The sequence below is a fragment of the Mchenga conophoros genome, linkage group LG7, assembly GCF_057382185.1.
Source record: "Mchenga conophoros isolate Kocher_MC1m ecotype Shallow Benthic linkage group LG7, M_conophoros_male_GT1.1, whole genome shotgun sequence".
Classification (NCBI taxonomy): Eukaryota; Metazoa; Chordata; class Actinopteri; order Cichliformes; family Cichlidae; genus Mchenga; species Mchenga conophoros.
Window position 1 is genome coordinate 53,299,164 of NC_140532.1, and position 17,039 is coordinate 53,316,202.

Consider the following 17,039-nt stretch of genomic DNA (forward strand, 5'->3'; position numbering starts at 1 on the left):
GACTATTTTTCAGTTTTCCCCTCCCCCACATACACACACTAAGACACACATGCGTAAAATGACAAATAGCCTGTGACGTGCCTCTGTGAACATGGCACGAAAGGGCCCACTCCCTTTCCCCAGGGCTAATAAGGCACTGCAGTCTGCTCCTGGGCAGATCTCCCTGCTGAATCCAAATTTTACTACCAATAAAGGAAAAGTCTCATGCGAAACGACGCCTTTATTTCTGTTAGTGTTTGCAGTCGCCAGGTAGCAGAAACACAATAAGTGCACTTCATTATGTTTTCCTGATCCCCCAGGCCCACCGGTTTGCATGACTCAACATCTAAATGTGCAAAGAAGCAGAAAGGAAAAGGACTCACAATTGGTTGATTGGAATTCTGAAATCGGCCAATTACAAAGCTCAATTATATTACTTCCATCTCACATTCAGGTTTTGTTTGTGAAAGAATGCATCCGTGCGAGATACATAATTGAGATACTAGATTCCTATTGTAGCTCTACAGGCTCAGACTAAAAAAAAGGTAATTGTCTGTTACTGTTAGCTAGACAAAAATTGAAAATTCTTTGTTTTTAGTTTCCTGTCAGATCTGTTATCAAGTTACATTCAATATTTTCTTTGAGAGGGGGAAGCAGTCGACAGAGTTCTGCTTGCTCAGTGGAAAATGTGACAGGTGGCCTCGAATGTGAGTACGACACATTCAGGGTTTGAGTTATTCTTAAAGGTCTCCTGGATTTTGGTACGAGCACGAGAAGAAGAGGAAAGGAATGCATATTGATGCCGTAAACTTACACCATCCTTGTTTATTCAGATGGCTTTTCTCATGGTGAAGAGGGAGATCAAATAGGCACATCAATTATAAATTGTGCATAAATGTTACTGATGTGGCTCTTGCTTTTCGGGATACTAGAATAACTCAGCTCTATGGCTCCAGTGGGCCTTTGGACAAACAGAAGTGTGATGGTGGACAGCAAAAACTAAATGCTCCCTCTGGTCTGATGGTTGCACGGGGCTGTTGTGACGTTAAGTTTCTCACAACCGATACCAGACGCAGACAGCTCGACTGTCCAGAGCAAAAAATGTTCTCCATTCCTTTGACCAAGAGGCAGCCCAGAATATAAATCCTTGTATACGCTTGTCTTCTTTCTTTTCCTTCCTTCTTATTTTTGCTATCGAGATATAATATGGTGCCGACAGTGTTTGAGTAGCACTGGTCAAATGCAATTGAGAACACTATCAATCTTCCCATCCAGCTCTTGGTAAGAGAGCATATTTCCACTCTGCTGTTACCCATTTATTTTTGGACCATTGTTTCAAAGGCTTCAGTTTGGCATTTCCACTGCTGCTACTTTGGTTAGCATTTTAAGCCAGATGTGACCATATCTGGAAAAGTGAGTAGTTTCTCACGTGATTTCACGCGCACTTGATCGAGTTACCCACCATGTTGGACATAATACAGCGTACGGTCACTAGGGAAATATGTCTACTCCCTGACTCGTTGGCGAATTTCGCTACATCAGGCTGAAGATACTGTTCATGAACATGGGCAGGGTAAATACACTACCAAAAAAACTGGTCAAACACTCATTTTATACAATGTAGCAACATTTATTTCCATCCAGAGTTGCATTCATTTTTCCACATTAGCGATGGGAGAGTCGGACTATTGCGTACTCTTCCCCAGCAACTCCCAACAGTTCTCAGCGGGGTTAAGATCTCAACTCTGTGGTGCTCAATCTGTGTATAGAAGTGTATGCAACAGCTCCTGCTCCCTGAACCACTTTTTCACTGTTTGAACCCGCTGAATCCCAGCATTGACATCTGGGAATATTCCCATGTCATCAGGGAAGAAAAAATCCACTGATGGAAAAACTTGGTCAGTCAATATACTCAGGCAGTCAGTTGACCCAATCTTCTATTCACAGCTTCAGTTATGTTTGCCAGCCTAAATATATTAATCAGTAATGAACTATTTGCCTAGTTAAATCCAGGTGGTGATTTTTTTGGGGTCAGGAAGTTTATATAAATCACAACCTGGAAAGTCCTCTAGGCACCACCAGACACAAAGTAATGTGTAATAAGCTAACCACTTTATAAGTGAGCGATGTGTTAATGTGTCCATGTTTGAACTGATCAGATAGTCTGATGACTTGGCTTCTGCGAATGGCTGTTTTCTGGGATTTCAGTGAAGCCAGGACATCTCAAGGCTAAGATTTACATTTTTATCCTGCAAGCATGTTTATGAATAAAGATCTTTTTAAAAGCATAAAAATGTCATCAGAGAATTTGCATTACAACAAATGTTTTCCATGTATTACAGTCCACATGGACTATGTTCTTGCATGCAACCAAAGCCTGCTCCAACGGTCAATAGCATTTGGACTACAAGCGCACTGCAAAGGCAAACCAGAAAGCTTCAGGTAAAGTTTCATGTAACACAATGTCAACATAGCTTATTCATATCTATTTCCGGAGATTTGCCATAAACAATTGCTGAACAGGATAGTGCCCACTTTTCAGTCAAAGCTGCAGTGCCTTTTATTTTGCATATTTTAAACTTCAATAGAAATTAAATAAATCATAAAAAAAAAAGACCGAAAAAAAAAAGCGATTGAGTCACCCAAACATTGATGGGGACCTACAGTTTCTGGGACAGACTGGCTTCCTTTTTCATTTGGTTGCCACAAATAGACATTTTCTTTCTCCCTGAAGACATCAAGCTGTTCCAAAGTGCTCTCCCTCTCACATTATTAGTCTTCCTACCTGTTACAGCCCGCACACACACACACACACACACACACACACACACACACACACACACACACACACACACACACCCACACACCCACAGAGAGATCCGCTGATCCACTCTTGCTGTATACATCGTCTGGCCACACACAAGAGTCTACATATGGACCAACACACTTTTTGGATATAATTTCAGATCACATATCTTACTTTGGCCCTTCAGAAAATAACATCATACACAAGAGACCCTAAGATCTTTTCCTCTGTGTCTGAGTGAGGCGGACAGGGGGAGGCAGAGTCAACACTGATGGCTCGCACATGTGGCTGTGAAACAGGCAGCTCAGAGGCTGTATTTCAAACAGCAAGGAGGAGGTCTTCAGGCAGAGAGACACAAGGGATGACTGAGTGTGTAAATACGCACAAGGTGTTGATGTAGTGTCGAGTGTGTGCGTACAGTCATGCCTGCATCCTTCTAAGCACTGCATAAGGAAGTAATAACGCATGTAACCAGGTCCTTTATCTCATGCTCATCTTGCATCCTGATAGTTTTAATATAAACTTTTTGACATGGATTTTGGTTTTTCTCTTGCAATGCTAGATAGATGGGGTAAGGGTTGCAGGCTTTACAGAGCCATTTCAGTCAAAGACTACCTCCTCCCCCCGGGCACTGTATTTATCAGTTCAAGTCAATGCAGTGTCATTTTCACATCTTTCAGCCTTCATTCTGAGCTCAAATTTCCACTAAAGCACACCCATCTGTCTCAGCACCAAAGAATAAAATGTTCACAGGAGGTTTGCTTATTACTGTGAGAACAGATCATACTCGTCTCAAAAGAGGTGTTTCTATTTGGCATTAAAATGGGATTTTTCGATAGTTTAATGGTTTGACATTGTATGGTAGTGAAGTTGCAGTAATTATCTAAAGTAAGTACATTTGCCAAATAGAGGCATGCAAATTTAAACATAAGATTATTAAGATTTTCTGTTTTAATTCCAGGAGTTTATCAAAAGTACTGAATTACATTTATATCTATCTATCTATCTATATATATATATATATATATATATATATATATATATATATATATATATATATATATATATATATATATATATATATATATATATGTATATATATATAGTGGTTAGACTACACGCCTTTGGAACAGAGGATCGCAAGTTCGATTCCTGCCTGGGGCGTCTGTATCCAGTAAGGGTCCTAAGGCTAGACCCCCTATGCTAAGCAAGCCTACCGCAGACATGAGCGAGACAGATAAATATGAAGGCATGCCGGCTCGGACGTCGCCCGGATCAACAAGGTCCGCGTCAGGTGTTGAGGAACCAGGGCACCCTGACGAAAAGTGGGCTACTGGAACAAGAAGGCATCGGTGGGCAAGGGACGAAAACAGGGCGTTGTTGGAATGCTACTACGCAAGTAACCCCGGCGGAAGGGGCTACATGAATAGGATGAGGGACCTATGGATTCTTCGATACCCAACATCCACAATGACGGCGAAACAACTAGTAGCTCAGTGTTCCAACATTCGAAAGAAGGGACTGCTCTCACAGCTAGAGATTGACGAGGTACAACACAAATGCTACGGCAAGGAGGAGTCAGGACGCCAGGTCAGGGGGGAGATATCATCACCCCCACCCGAGATTGGGTACATAGCCCCAAGTGTGATAGGAGAAGGATCGTTGAGTGCGAGAGGAACTGACCTGAACAATAGGATCATGGCCAAGCTTGAAACCTGGATCCCCCGTAGCCGGTTACCAAGATTACGTGAAGTACCCTCAGAAGGTCTGCTAGATGATGTTAATGCAGCACTACGGGCAATACCTACAACCACGATTACCGACACTAACAAGCTGATCTACAATACGGCAGCAGTGATCAGTGAGATGCTTGGCTACAAGTTGAACAGCCACAAGGGGCAGTACCCTCCATGGAGAAGGAGGCTAGAGGGCAAGATCAAAGTAGCACGGAGAGAGGTTAGCCAACTAACGGAGTTGCAGAAAGGTGCGACGAATAAGGTGCCTAAGAAATACAGCAAGCTGTCCATACCTGAGGCCTTGGAAACTGCCAAGCAAAGACTCACAGCCTTGGCCAGCCGCTTGAGGAGGTACACCAGAGAGATAGAAGGCAGGAGAATAAACCAGCTGTTCTCCACAGAACCAGCAAAGGTGTACTCTCAGTGGCAAGGGAACAATAAGAGAACAGCACCACCAAGGCTGGAGACGGAGCAATACTGGAAGAGCATATGGGAGAAGGATGCAACCCATAACGGCAATGCTCAGTGGCTAGAGGATCTGAGGGCAGACCACAGCGACCTCCCTGAACAGGGTCCAGTAACCATCACAGTGGCAGATATCCAAGAAAGGGTCTCCAGTATGAAGAGTTGGACAGCACCAGGGCCCGACATGGTTCACGCCTACTGGCTGAAGAAGCTAACTGCACTCCACGAGCGTCTGGCAGCACAAATGAACCAGCTGCTAGTTAACGAGATACACCCGGAATGGCTAACTGAAGGCCGGACGGTCCTGATCCCCAAGAAGGGACCGGTCCCCTCCAACTACCGACCAATAACCTGCCTCAGTACTACATGGAAGCTCCTGTCAGGCATCATATCGGCTAAGATGAACAGGCACATGGGTCAATACATGAGCGGGACACAGAAAGGAATTGGCAAGAATACCAGAGGCGCAAAACACCAGCTGCTGGTAGACAGAACAATCAGCCGAGACTGCAAGACCAGACTGACCAACCTGTGCACTGCCTGGATTGATTACAAGAAGGCCTATGACTCAATGCCCCACAGCTGGATACTGGAATGCCTAGAATTGTACAAGATCAATGGGACCCTAAGAGCCTTCATCAGGAACTCAATGGGGATGTGGCGTACAACACTAGAGGCCAACTCCAAGCCCATAGCACAAGTCACCATCAAGTGCGGGATCTACCAAGGAGATGCTCTGTCCCCACTGCTGTTCTGCATAGGCCTGAACCCCCTCAGTGAGATCATTAACAAGACTGGCTACGGATACCGACTACGGAACGGAGCAGTTGTCAGCCACCTCCTGTACATGGATGACATCAAGCTGTATGCCAAGAGTGAACGAGACATCGATTCACTGATCCACACTACCAGGCTATACAGCAATGACATTGGAATGTCGTTCGGACTGGAGAAGTGTAGTCGGATGGTAACAAAGAGAGGGAAGGTAGTCAGAACTGAGGGGATTGAACTACCAGAAGGCAACATTGCAGACATAGAGGACAGTTACAAGTACTTGGGGATCCCGCAGGCGAATGGGAACCATGAAGAGGCCGCTAGAAAAGCTGCAACCACCAAGTACCTGCAGAGGGTCAGGCAAGTCCTGAGGAGTCAGCTGAATGGTAAGAACAAGATCCGGGCCATCAACACGTACGCCCTGCCCGTGATCAGGTACCCTGCTGGGGTAATAGGCTGGCCAAAGGAGGAGATAGAAGCCACTGACATAAAGACAAGAAAGCTCCTTACCATGCATGGAGGGTTTCACCCCAAGTCCAGCACCCTGAGGCTGTACGCTAAGCGGAAGGAAGGGGGCCGGGGACTGGTGAGTGTCAGCACCACAGTCCAGGATGAGACAAGGAACATCCAAGAATACATTGGGAAGATGGCCCCAACTGACCGAGTGCTCAGTGAATACCTCAGGCAGCAGAAACCCAAGAAAGAGGAGGGAGACGAGGAACCAGCATGGAAGGACAGGCCCCTGCACGGTATGTACCACCGGCAGATAGAGGAGGTGGCTGATATCCAGAAATCCTACCAGTGGCTGGACAAAGCTGGACTGAAAGACAGCACAGAGGCACTAATCATGGCAGCACAAGAACAAGCTCTGAGCACAAGATCCATAGAGGCTGGGGTCTATCACACCAGGCAAGACCCCAGGTGCAGGCTGTGTAAAGATGCCCCAGAGACAATCCAGCACATAACAGCAGGGTGCAAGATGCTAGCAGGCAAGGCATACATGGAACGCCATAACCAAGTGGCCGGCATAGTGTACAGGAACATCTGTGCCGAGTATAACCTGGAAGTCCCGAGGTCAAAATGGGAGATGCCCCCAAGGGTGGTGGAGAATGACCGAGCTAAGATCCTGTGGGACTTCCAGATACAGACGGACAAAATGGTGGTGGCTAACCAACCGGACATAGTGGTGGTAGACAAACAGAAGAAGACGGCCGTAGTGATCGATGTAGCGGTTCCGAATGACAGCAATATCAGGAAGAAGGAACACGAGAAGCTGGAGAAATACCAAGGGCTCAGAGAAGAGCTCGAGAGGATGTGGAGGGTGAAGGTAACGGTGGTCCCCGTGGTAATCGGAGCACTAGGTGCGGTGACTCCCAAGATAGGCGAGTGGCTCCAGCAGATCCCGGGAACAACATCGGAGATCTCTGTCCGGAAGAGCGCAGTCCTGGGAACAGCTAAGATACTGCGCAGGACCCTCAAGCTCCCAGGCCTCTGGTAGAGGACCCGAGCTTGAAGGATAAACCGCCCGCAGGGGCGTGCTGGGTGTTTTTTTTTATATATATATATATATATATATATATATACACATATATATATATATTTTATAATGAACAAACAAAAATAATTTTCATATAACAGTACATTTCTAATACTTGACTGCATTCATTGCAGTCAATGACTACACAAGCCTAAGACCCAACCGGTCGCAGCAGATGGCCCCGCCCCTCCCTGAGCCTGGTTCTGCCGGAGGTTTCTTCCTGTTAAAACAGAGTTTTTCCTTCCCACTGTCGCCAAAGTGCTTGCTCATAGGGGGTTATATGATTGTTGGGTTTTTCTCTGTATGTATTATTGTAGGTTCTACCTTACAATTTAAAGTGCCTTGAGGAGACTGTTGTTGTGATTTGGCGCTATATAAATAAAATTGAATTGAATAGAATCTATTAACATCACCAAATGCTGCATTTCCTCCCTGACGACGTTCTGTCAAGACTTTGGTCAGATTGAACAGCACAATCTGTCTCATGAGGCATCGATGGACTGAACTCCTTTATATCTTATCCCTCACAAATACCAACGCATGACAATAATTTTAAAAAAGGAGAGTAAAAATAACTAAAACTAACTATGCTAACTAAATGCACTGCAAAACCCTACATTCACACGTGTCAGTTTGAGTAAATACAATAATCAAGAAGTCGCACGGGACACATTTAAAGTAGTCATTTTCATATATTTGTATATGTTCATATATTATACATTTAATACAGGCACAATAAGAAATCATAAAATAGAGACAAAAAGTGGCAGAAATATTGGTAAAAACATATGAGAATCATTTACACAATCTTGCTCTTTTTAAACTCTGTCTGATACAACAAATAAAGAAAAAGAGTGGAAAGTGACCATAAAAGGAGCTTTGGGGGTACAATTTGAGTGTTTTAGGGACAGCAAGAACCAGCTTGCTGACACTGAATGCAGAATCTCCCTACTCTTTTTTTTTTTTTTTTAAACCAATGATACAACTAATTCAGAGGGAACACAGTGTGACACGCGATAGTACAATTCCAGGACTTTGTGTAAACTCATTTCAAATGCCTTCAAAATATTTGGCTTATTAAAGAGTCAGGTACAAAATTTATTTCTACAAACACTTAAATGAGTTTTCCTAATCTATTTAGGAAGTTAATCTTAAAGGCATTAAGAGTCAAAACTAAAAAAAAAGATGATTACATGAATCACCCTGGCCAGATATGATGACTGAAATAAAATAATCCTTCTATTTCTACAAGTTGCGAGACACTTAAATCAAGTATCATCATGAGCCTAAAACACCTGTAAACCAGTCAAAATCTACAATGAACCCGGTTCATTAGCACTGAGGACACAGTCGTATCTGAGAGGTCAGTTGGCCACGTGTTGCACAGTGTATCAATCTCCTCTCATTAAAGGTTTCAATAATTTTCAATCACAGCTTTCAGGCAATTTATCATTCATTCCTCCAAACATATCACATTCCAACACATTAACCAATTTCAGGACCATGCCAAGGATGAAGTCGACAGGGGAGGGGGGAAAAACAAGAAGAACAAAGGGCAAAATATTCAGTTAAGAAGTAAAACAGCCTCTACAGCACTATTCCTCCATTAGTAAAAGACAAGAAAGAAGCACCAAGAGTCAGTTGTGGCCATTTCCCCACACATCCACGTGTTGTTCACAGCTACAAGACGCTGTACTTTCCCCCCAGCTCACTCTGGGTAAGAAGCAGGACAGGCCAGTGATGTGCGACAGAGGCAACGGCAGTGCTGTGTGACAGTATCACTAGATTACTTGGTATTAAGTAATCATGATAAGGCATTTCAATCATTAATTTGGCCTCAAGGTGCTACTTTTCACCAACATCGTCTGCTGTGTGGTGAGAGTAAGAGATCGGATGAGCTTCAAAGGCTAAAAATTGATAAAAGAGTACAATGATTAAACTCAGTCCAAATGATCATTCGTTTCTGGAAGACACGTTATAAAGCGGAGACGTTTTCCCTTCGATATCCAAATAAAAGAGTAAAAAAAACAAACAAAGACATAAATGGCACGTTGTTGGTGCTATTCTCAATGACAGGAAATGAAAGGAACAGATAAAAGTTAGATTCAGGCACATTTCAATACTAACACAGAAGTATGTTAAAAAATAAATCACTGGCAGCTCTTACAAAAGCTGCCAACTTCAATTTAGAGAAATGTCCCTTGATTCTTTTTTATATCTATCTATATATAGATAGATAAAACATATGACTTTTGACACAATGTTTTACAGTCAATTAAAAGGCTTAAAAACACAAGGCATGACTAAAAGGGGGGTTTACAAAGGAAAATGTTAAAAAATTTTAAATAAGCACACTGACAGCGGTAAGGGTGATTGTTCAAAAGGACTCTGGTATTCAACCACAGAGAAATGCAGCTTCAAACCCCAAACACTAACAGAATTTTTTTGCCTGTTGTTCCACAGTATAAGAGGAGGCACTGAGGTCAGATCATTATTGGTTTTGCTTCTTTCTTTTTTTTTTTGCATTTTCCGAAAGCAAAATATTTTATAAAGATTAAGCCTGTGCTGCAAGTCTGCGAGTTCAGATTTTACCTTCATTGCACCAGTTTAAAAAAAAAAAGTGAAAGTGAAGAAGCTGATTTGTGAGCCGAGTCAAAGGTGGTCGAGCAGAATATTCAGCATTATTATTTACAGTTTGGACAGAGAAAGAGAGAAATTGTTTTCTTTTATATTCCTTACAGGTTCTTGGAAATTATATATAAGAGCAAAAAGAGCATCTGAAAGGTTGTTAGTGCACTTTTTTTCTGTTTTTTATGATTTCAAATACAACATAGAGCCATAAACTGTTTCTGACTATACAAAAAAGGATTTGATCGGAAAGAATTATTAGACTTATCTACACATTTCCTGAAATCTCATCTTAGTTTTCTTTTCTTTTTAACAGTGTTCAATACTCAGTGCTGTTTAGTTTTGTAGTGAGAGTCTCGCTTCCTGGGTGTGACAGGAGGTGATCCAGAGGTTCAGGGGGCCTTTGCGAGTGAGTCGGCAGGTTTTGCTCTTGGGTTTCTTGGCGACCACGATGATGGGTCACCTCAGCAATCTGCCATATAACGCCCTGTGGACAAAAAATGTGAAATTTGAGTCATTAAATAGTGCCACCTAGTACATGTAGACCATCAAGCTTTTTACACACCTGTGGCAAATCTCTTCTTGCTGAGGGAAAGTCTGTATCCGGCCCCCTGCAGCTCCATGTCCACTCCTGACAGGGTGCTCCCCTCATTCATAAACTGCACTGCCAGAGTGGAGGGGTGCGATGGGCCATTTGACAGTTCAAACTTGGCCCTCAGGGACCCGGCACCTAGAATCAAACACAAACGAGTAGGCTCACTTACAAGGGACTGATCCAGTTCTAGTGCTTGCTGCAGGATTTTGCACAAACTTTGATGCAAAACATTCATAAACTCAAAAAAAGATTTCTTACCATCGTTTTCAGACTTTTCTGAGATGTCAGTCAGCCTCCACAGACACTTACTCTGCTCTGAATTCCTAAAAATGGAATAAGGAAATAACACCCTATAACATCACGCTTTAATGATTGTAGCGTATGTATGTATATTTGTGTGCGTCTTTCTCCTCCTAGATAAGCAGACCAATCTTGATGAAACTTTGCATAAACACTGCCCGGAGCATTGAAAGTGGCATCATCTATATGGTATATACAAATATTTTATACAAATCAAACTATTGTGTATATTTGTACATTGTTTGTTTGTCGACTTTTAGTGTGTGCGTGCTACCTTGATTTAGTTTGTGGATGGTCTATGTTTCTTCCACATCGTATTTTCACAGACAATGCAAATTTTTAATCTTCTAATCATCTATATTGATGATTTATCGTTAATTTTACAATAATATTTACATTATTTTGATTCATTTTTCATATTACATATTTATATTCTGACAAAATATCCCATCTGACAATCCATGTAAGACTTCTGTGTCATTGCATGACTAAAGTGCCACAACGGCGGCAGTATCATAGCAACAACAGGAGGGGGGTGCAAGTCAATCAATACTGCTGGCCCATAACAATTACATGTTGCTCTCCTGCTAACGGTGCCAAGAGGCACTACGTCTCACCATATGGAGTTAGGCAGAGACTGCATGTTGGTGACTCCTCCATCAACAGGCACTAAGATCTGTACGTTGGTGAGTGGACTGGGTGAGTCCATGGACTCGGGGTTGTAGCGGTAGTCTATCCGCAGGTCCGTTGTACTTGCTGTACATTTCCAGTATACGGCCAGGTTTAGCGGGGTGGAATGGATCCCATCAGACATCACCTGGACACATCAATAAAGAATATGTAGCAATTTTTCCACAATATTACATCTCTGTGTGTTATCCATTTGTTGGACTGCTATGATGCTAGTTTTTAAGGAAGTGTTTTTAAAAATGCTCTAAGTATTGGTATGCAATGTTCTATGACCACAGTAACCCACACCAGGGTGACCACCACCGACAGGTTCAGTGGATTAACACTGATCGTGTCGTGATGATGCAATGCTTTGCTGAGAAATGTTGGATTCTGAAGTCTTTTTCTTCTCTTTCAGAAAGAAAAGTCTTAGCCTGAAATACAATTATCATATCTGGTTTATTTTTTTCATGCAGTTCTTGCTGACTGACCTGGTATTTCAGGATGTCTACATTATAGTAGGAAGCTGAAGGACTCTGTTCTGAGGCTTTTCTGAGGTAGGACGTCAGTGCTTGCATGTTGAACCAGAAATCCTTGGAATCTGAGTCACTTTGAGAGGGATCACTAGAAAAAAGCAAAACAGTCAGAAAGATGAATACACACACATACACACAAGTAATAATAATCACAGGCTCAATTATTCATTGCGCTTCTTGGCTTTGTGTGTAGAGCTCCAACAGCTTGGAAAAAATGACCCTGTTATATCCAACCAGCTACTAAATCATGAATTCCATTTGATTCAATTAGTCCTGCCATGTGGTCTGAGGATAACCGAGAGGAACCAGAGCGGGAAATGTTCAAATAAACAGAAAAAAGATGTGGTTCTTCATTCATTTTCGGGAACAATACACTTTTAAAATAGAAGCAACTAATTTGGTACCTTATTGAAGCTTTAATTAAAAAGCTTTGCCTGAGACTGAAGAAGTAAGATGTGGAATAAGATGTTGAACAAATAAAGTGTTGAATGAGCACTGTCTGTGACCTTTTTTTTGTCCTTTGCCATTTAAGGCATCTTTTTGAAGAGACACAGGCTGCTGAGAACCTGGCTGTCTGGTGGAAAATACTTCCCTGACAGCTTAATACTAGGTTCATGTCAGATTACTAATTGAATTTCCTCTCACTGACGCAGACTGCATTTCCGTGATTCTCGCTCATATCACCGAGTCCAAGGTCCTCTTTCACTCTATCACTGTCAAGTTATCGATTCAACAGCTCAGCTAAGATGGTTAATTATAAAGCAAAACAAAACCGGGTTGTACTTTAGCTTTTTCTCGATACCTCACCTGTATAACAGCTGTTGGTTGGGTAGGATCTGCTCCAGCCTGCTGGTGTTCTTCAGCTTGAAGGTGAGGACGGCTGGGGAGGGGTTGGTAGTGAACACCTTGATGATGCCCATTGGAAACGACAGTGTCATGTCTCCAGTGATCTTCACAATGCACCTGTAGAAAACCACCAATGGTTTAGCATGTTAAGCTGAAGTGAACTTTTTAATAGAGACTTTTTCCCAAAGTGCACAACAGTCGCATGTAAAACCAGTAGGACCAACATGGCTCCTAACTTTTTTCATCAAATACTACTATTGTCTTTAATATTTAATTATTTTAAGCTAACAACTTGTTTTGTAATGGTAGTTTTACTTTTAATTAAAAAGTAATTTTATTCATAATTTCAGCTAGCTAATTTACATTGTTTATCCATTAGGTTTAGCAAACTGTTTAATTTGTACACTTAGCTAACAATTTAAATGCTAACCACATTTAATTTTTGGGGGGAATTTTTGTTTAAAAACTCCAAAAAACAAATGTACTCAATTTCATATATTAAAATTTAAGCTAGCTATTAAATGACTTAAATCTACCAAATAAAACGTGGAGCGACCCACTGTGGTGACCCTTTGCAACAGTGGAGCAGCTGAAAAATTAGCTTTTTATCCATCAAGTTTAACTAACTAGGGCAGGGATAGCTCAGTAGGTAGAGTGGTGGCCTCATGATCGGAAGGTCGGGGTTTCGACTCCACTGAACGGCTACCCTGAGGTACCCCTGAGCAAGGTACCGTCCCTACACACCGCTCCCCGGGCGCTGCACTGGTGGCTGCCCACTGCTTCACTGGGTGAATGGGTTAAATGCAGAGGAACTATTTCCCTATGGGGACTAACACGCACACTTTTTTTTTAAACAATATATTCTTTTTACTCATAATTTTGGCTAACTGTTGATGCCTAACACTAGAGTAGCAAGTCCCGCAACTTGCGACTATAAAAATAATATATATATATTGGTAGATGAACTGAATTTTTTGCTGTCAGAGACTGACTGCAAAAATCTGTCACCAAACAAATGTGGCCGACTGCAATCACTCTCAGAAAAACTGGCAAAGGTTTGCTAATAATTGCAGTCTATCAATTTAATAAATGCTTACAGACTGCTGACATGTTACATTGGAGCCAGTATGCAGTAATGACTGCAACTCAATAAAGGGACTCAACTCAATTAGTTGCCAAATAGTTAAATTCTGGCTCTATTCCTACAGAAAAGCTGCCAAAAAGCCATGTCATTTTGCAGTGAAATTGCACGTCAAAATGTCAGTATTTATATCTGTGAAAGCACACTATTGGCTAACAATTAAAAGGTTGGCTAAATTCTTTGTGAACTATTTAAATCATTCATTCAGATTTTTTCCACTACATCATCACATCCTCCTAAATAATTCTTCTTGGCCACTACTATTTATTGCTCATCCATTACTGTTAGTTACTATTACTGTTTTTGCTTAGTTCTTCAAATAAATCCACAAAAATGGACCGCACATCACTGCAAACAGATTATGATTTATACAACCATCACCAACACGCCATCATAACAATTATCATTTTAACTTTCTGGTACATAACATTACAGACAGCCCAAAATGAGTTACAAGCTGTGTAGAAGTCCTTGAGGAACATCTTTAACACAGAGTTCATCTGTTAGTTTTTTGATTATTCTACGAGTCACCAAAAAGCTAGAAAACTTCAAAACGAGCAGCCCCCTGGTTTTGTACACCAGCCAAAGATTTTCTATTTATTTTAATCTAATAATATAAAATTTAAAGATACACCTTTGAGAACCTGGAATTAGCAAATGTATTCAATTATCTAATCATTTCTTTAATATAAAAAAAATCTACAAATGACAAATTTAGTCCAGTTGCAGGTCTTTCTTGAGCACTAGTAATTCATGTTTTAAATAACCACAACAACGAAAGCTCTATCAAAGACAGGAATAGCTTGCAAACATTTTTTTGTGTAAAACCATGTCACGGCTTGTTAAAAGAATATTTTTCTCTTTAATGTATATTCCTGTTGGAGATTTGTGTTTCAGAAATTCTATATACTTTGAGGCTCTAATGTAGAGCCAGTGTAGGGGTGAGAGGTGTATACTTTTAGCAGAAGTCTGGCCTAAGTTGTGGTGGTAATGGCCCACAGTAGGTCTCAACCTTGTACTCCATCTCTGCTCCATTGCTTATGAAATGTTCCATTTGCTAATCCCTGCAAAAATAAGCCTTCTGCACAGCAGCAATTTAACAGCAGTTAACCAATAAAAGGCTGTATGTTTTCTCTGCCCCAGACTATAATCTGCTCCACGGAGGTTATCCACTCTGAAAGAATGGTGTCAGACTAACGCAAAACATTCCACACATGCAGAGCCAACGGGAGATAACACTCAGCAAAACGCAAGTCCAAAGGCTCATGGAGTGTGTACTGCACATTTGGCTAGGTACAACCATGTATACCACTGTGTACTGTATAACTCACAGCACCAACTTGAACATGTTATTGTTCAACTTCAAATAAAAACAATGTCTGTATGACCGCAGGTCCAAGTCCGGGTCTTGGAGCAGCAGGAGGTCATGTGAGACTCACTTAGTGGGATCAGCTCCTTTGAAGTAAGCATTAACCGATTCTGTGAAGGCCACAGCAATGGGCAAAGCATCTTGGGATGCCAGGGTCACAGGGCTGGGACCGCGAGACGTCCCTGAGAACGAGAAAGGCACAGAGTTAGAGGTCTGTTGACTCAGCTGCAGATCAGACTTACACAAGAGTCCCAAAGCTCACATCAGAATTAGGAATTTTTGATCATGCAAAGGTGCACTATATAATTATTGCATTTCATAAGGTCAGCCATCATACACTGCAAATCAGTATATTTAGTTATTTTTCAGTAAGAGGATGGGAGATTGTTTAGATGCTTGTGGTGCTTACGTTAAAATACTATAAGTAATAAGTACTATTAGGCAGTCAGGACAATCTTAGACAGCAGTCAAGTTATTCCTCGCTATATCACTTTAACAAACAATTATTTATCAGGTTAGGAGCTGATCCTGACAAATGTGAGAATCAGGTTTAAAATGTCAAAAACAAAACTCACAAACAAGACAGAAAACTGCAACCACGGCAAAGCAAGAGATTGGACTGTCCATCCATCCGGCCCATTCAGCAGACTGGTGTTAGTTTTAGCTAAGAGCCCGCTAATATGAACTTCAACCATACCTGCTGGAGTTTCACACCGCTTCTCAAAGGTAGGCAGCTTCGCTATGAACATATCATCCTCTTTATGCCGAATTAAAGGCATAAAAGAGGGAAAAGAGGAGATACACAAAACCCAGAGAGAAGAAATGTGAGGAAGTGATGCAAAGCACAGTTCCTATATATGTGATGATGGCAGGTGAGCCCTGAGCTGATCAGTCTGATATAACTGCATATAAAGATGATAAAAGTCAGTGTAATGCATGTAGAGTAAACCCACAGTGGTAGGAGGCAGGAAAAAAAAAGGAAGACTCACTTTGGTTTAGTGGAAAGAAAGGAGAGAGGGAGAGCAACTCTGGCTCTGGGGAGGAGAGGGGGAGAGCAAAGGTGTGCTCAGCTCCTGTAAGGAGAGGAGTGAATGAAGGAAAGCGAGGGCGGGGGGATGACAGTGTACACTGTACTGCAAAGACAAAAGGATGTGACAGACTGGTGAGGAGCTGAAGAAAAGGAGGATAAAAGAAAAATTATTACAAGAAAGAGCCTTTAAATACGTGTATACTGAGGGAGCGTTCCTACCGACAGTGGGGGTGTTGCCAGCACTGAGTGAGGCGTTGGAGGACAAAGAGGAAGAGCTCTCTGCCCGGGCGAGGGGTGCAGTCGGAGTAGGGCTAGATGCTTTAGGTGGACTGAATGGCCTTACCTGCGTTAAAGGGATTCAGATAGATGCCTTTTAGAATATATGGATATAATTTGAACAGCAATAAATGTATGCAACACATATGTTTCCATTACAATTTCATTGATTCCTGTGAGTTTTCCAGCCGGGAGTTTGGGCCTGGAGGAGGGTCGTGGAGGAGGCACCAAGGCTCCAGGTGCCAGAGGGGTTGTAGGTCGGTTTGGTACTGGCACTAAACACAGAAACACATATTTGTTCTGGTCAGTGCTACTTAAACTGCATGAAAACTGGGTATGAAAAAACATCTTT

The 17,039-nt window shown here is 42.0% G+C and overlaps 1 protein-coding gene across 4 annotated transcripts in view; it reads right to left on the reverse strand.

Moving 5' to 3' along the window:
• Positions 1 to 7,969: 7,969 nt before the first annotated feature.
• The window catches only part of fcho2 (FCH and mu domain containing endocytic adaptor 2), a 52,142-nt gene continuing 43,072 nt past the window's right edge, over positions 7,970 to 17,039 (reverse strand). For 2 of the 4 annotated variants that reach the window (XM_085280126.1, XM_085280125.1), the window contains 10 exons: positions 16,847 to 16,962; positions 16,631 to 16,754; positions 16,079 to 16,138; positions 15,452 to 15,563; positions 12,833 to 12,988; positions 11,981 to 12,113; positions 11,438 to 11,637; positions 10,779 to 10,843; positions 10,491 to 10,655; positions 7,970 to 10,412 (listed from right to left, as the gene is read on the reverse strand). In XM_085280126.1, the coding sequence (XP_085136252.1) occupies positions 10,390 to 10,412; positions 10,491 to 10,655; positions 10,779 to 10,843; positions 11,438 to 11,637; positions 11,981 to 12,113; positions 12,833 to 12,988; positions 15,452 to 15,563; positions 16,079 to 16,138; positions 16,631 to 16,754; positions 16,847 to 16,962 (1,154 nt within the window). In that variant the 3' untranslated portion in view covers positions 7,970 to 10,389. Of the gene's footprint in view, positions 10,413 to 10,490; positions 10,656 to 10,778; positions 10,844 to 11,437; positions 11,638 to 11,980; positions 12,114 to 12,832; positions 12,989 to 15,451; positions 15,564 to 16,078; positions 16,139 to 16,370; positions 16,515 to 16,630; positions 16,755 to 16,846; positions 16,963 to 17,039 lie in introns of all 4 variants that reach the window. The other 2 variants (XM_085280124.1, XM_085280123.1) reach the window with 2 other exon arrangements.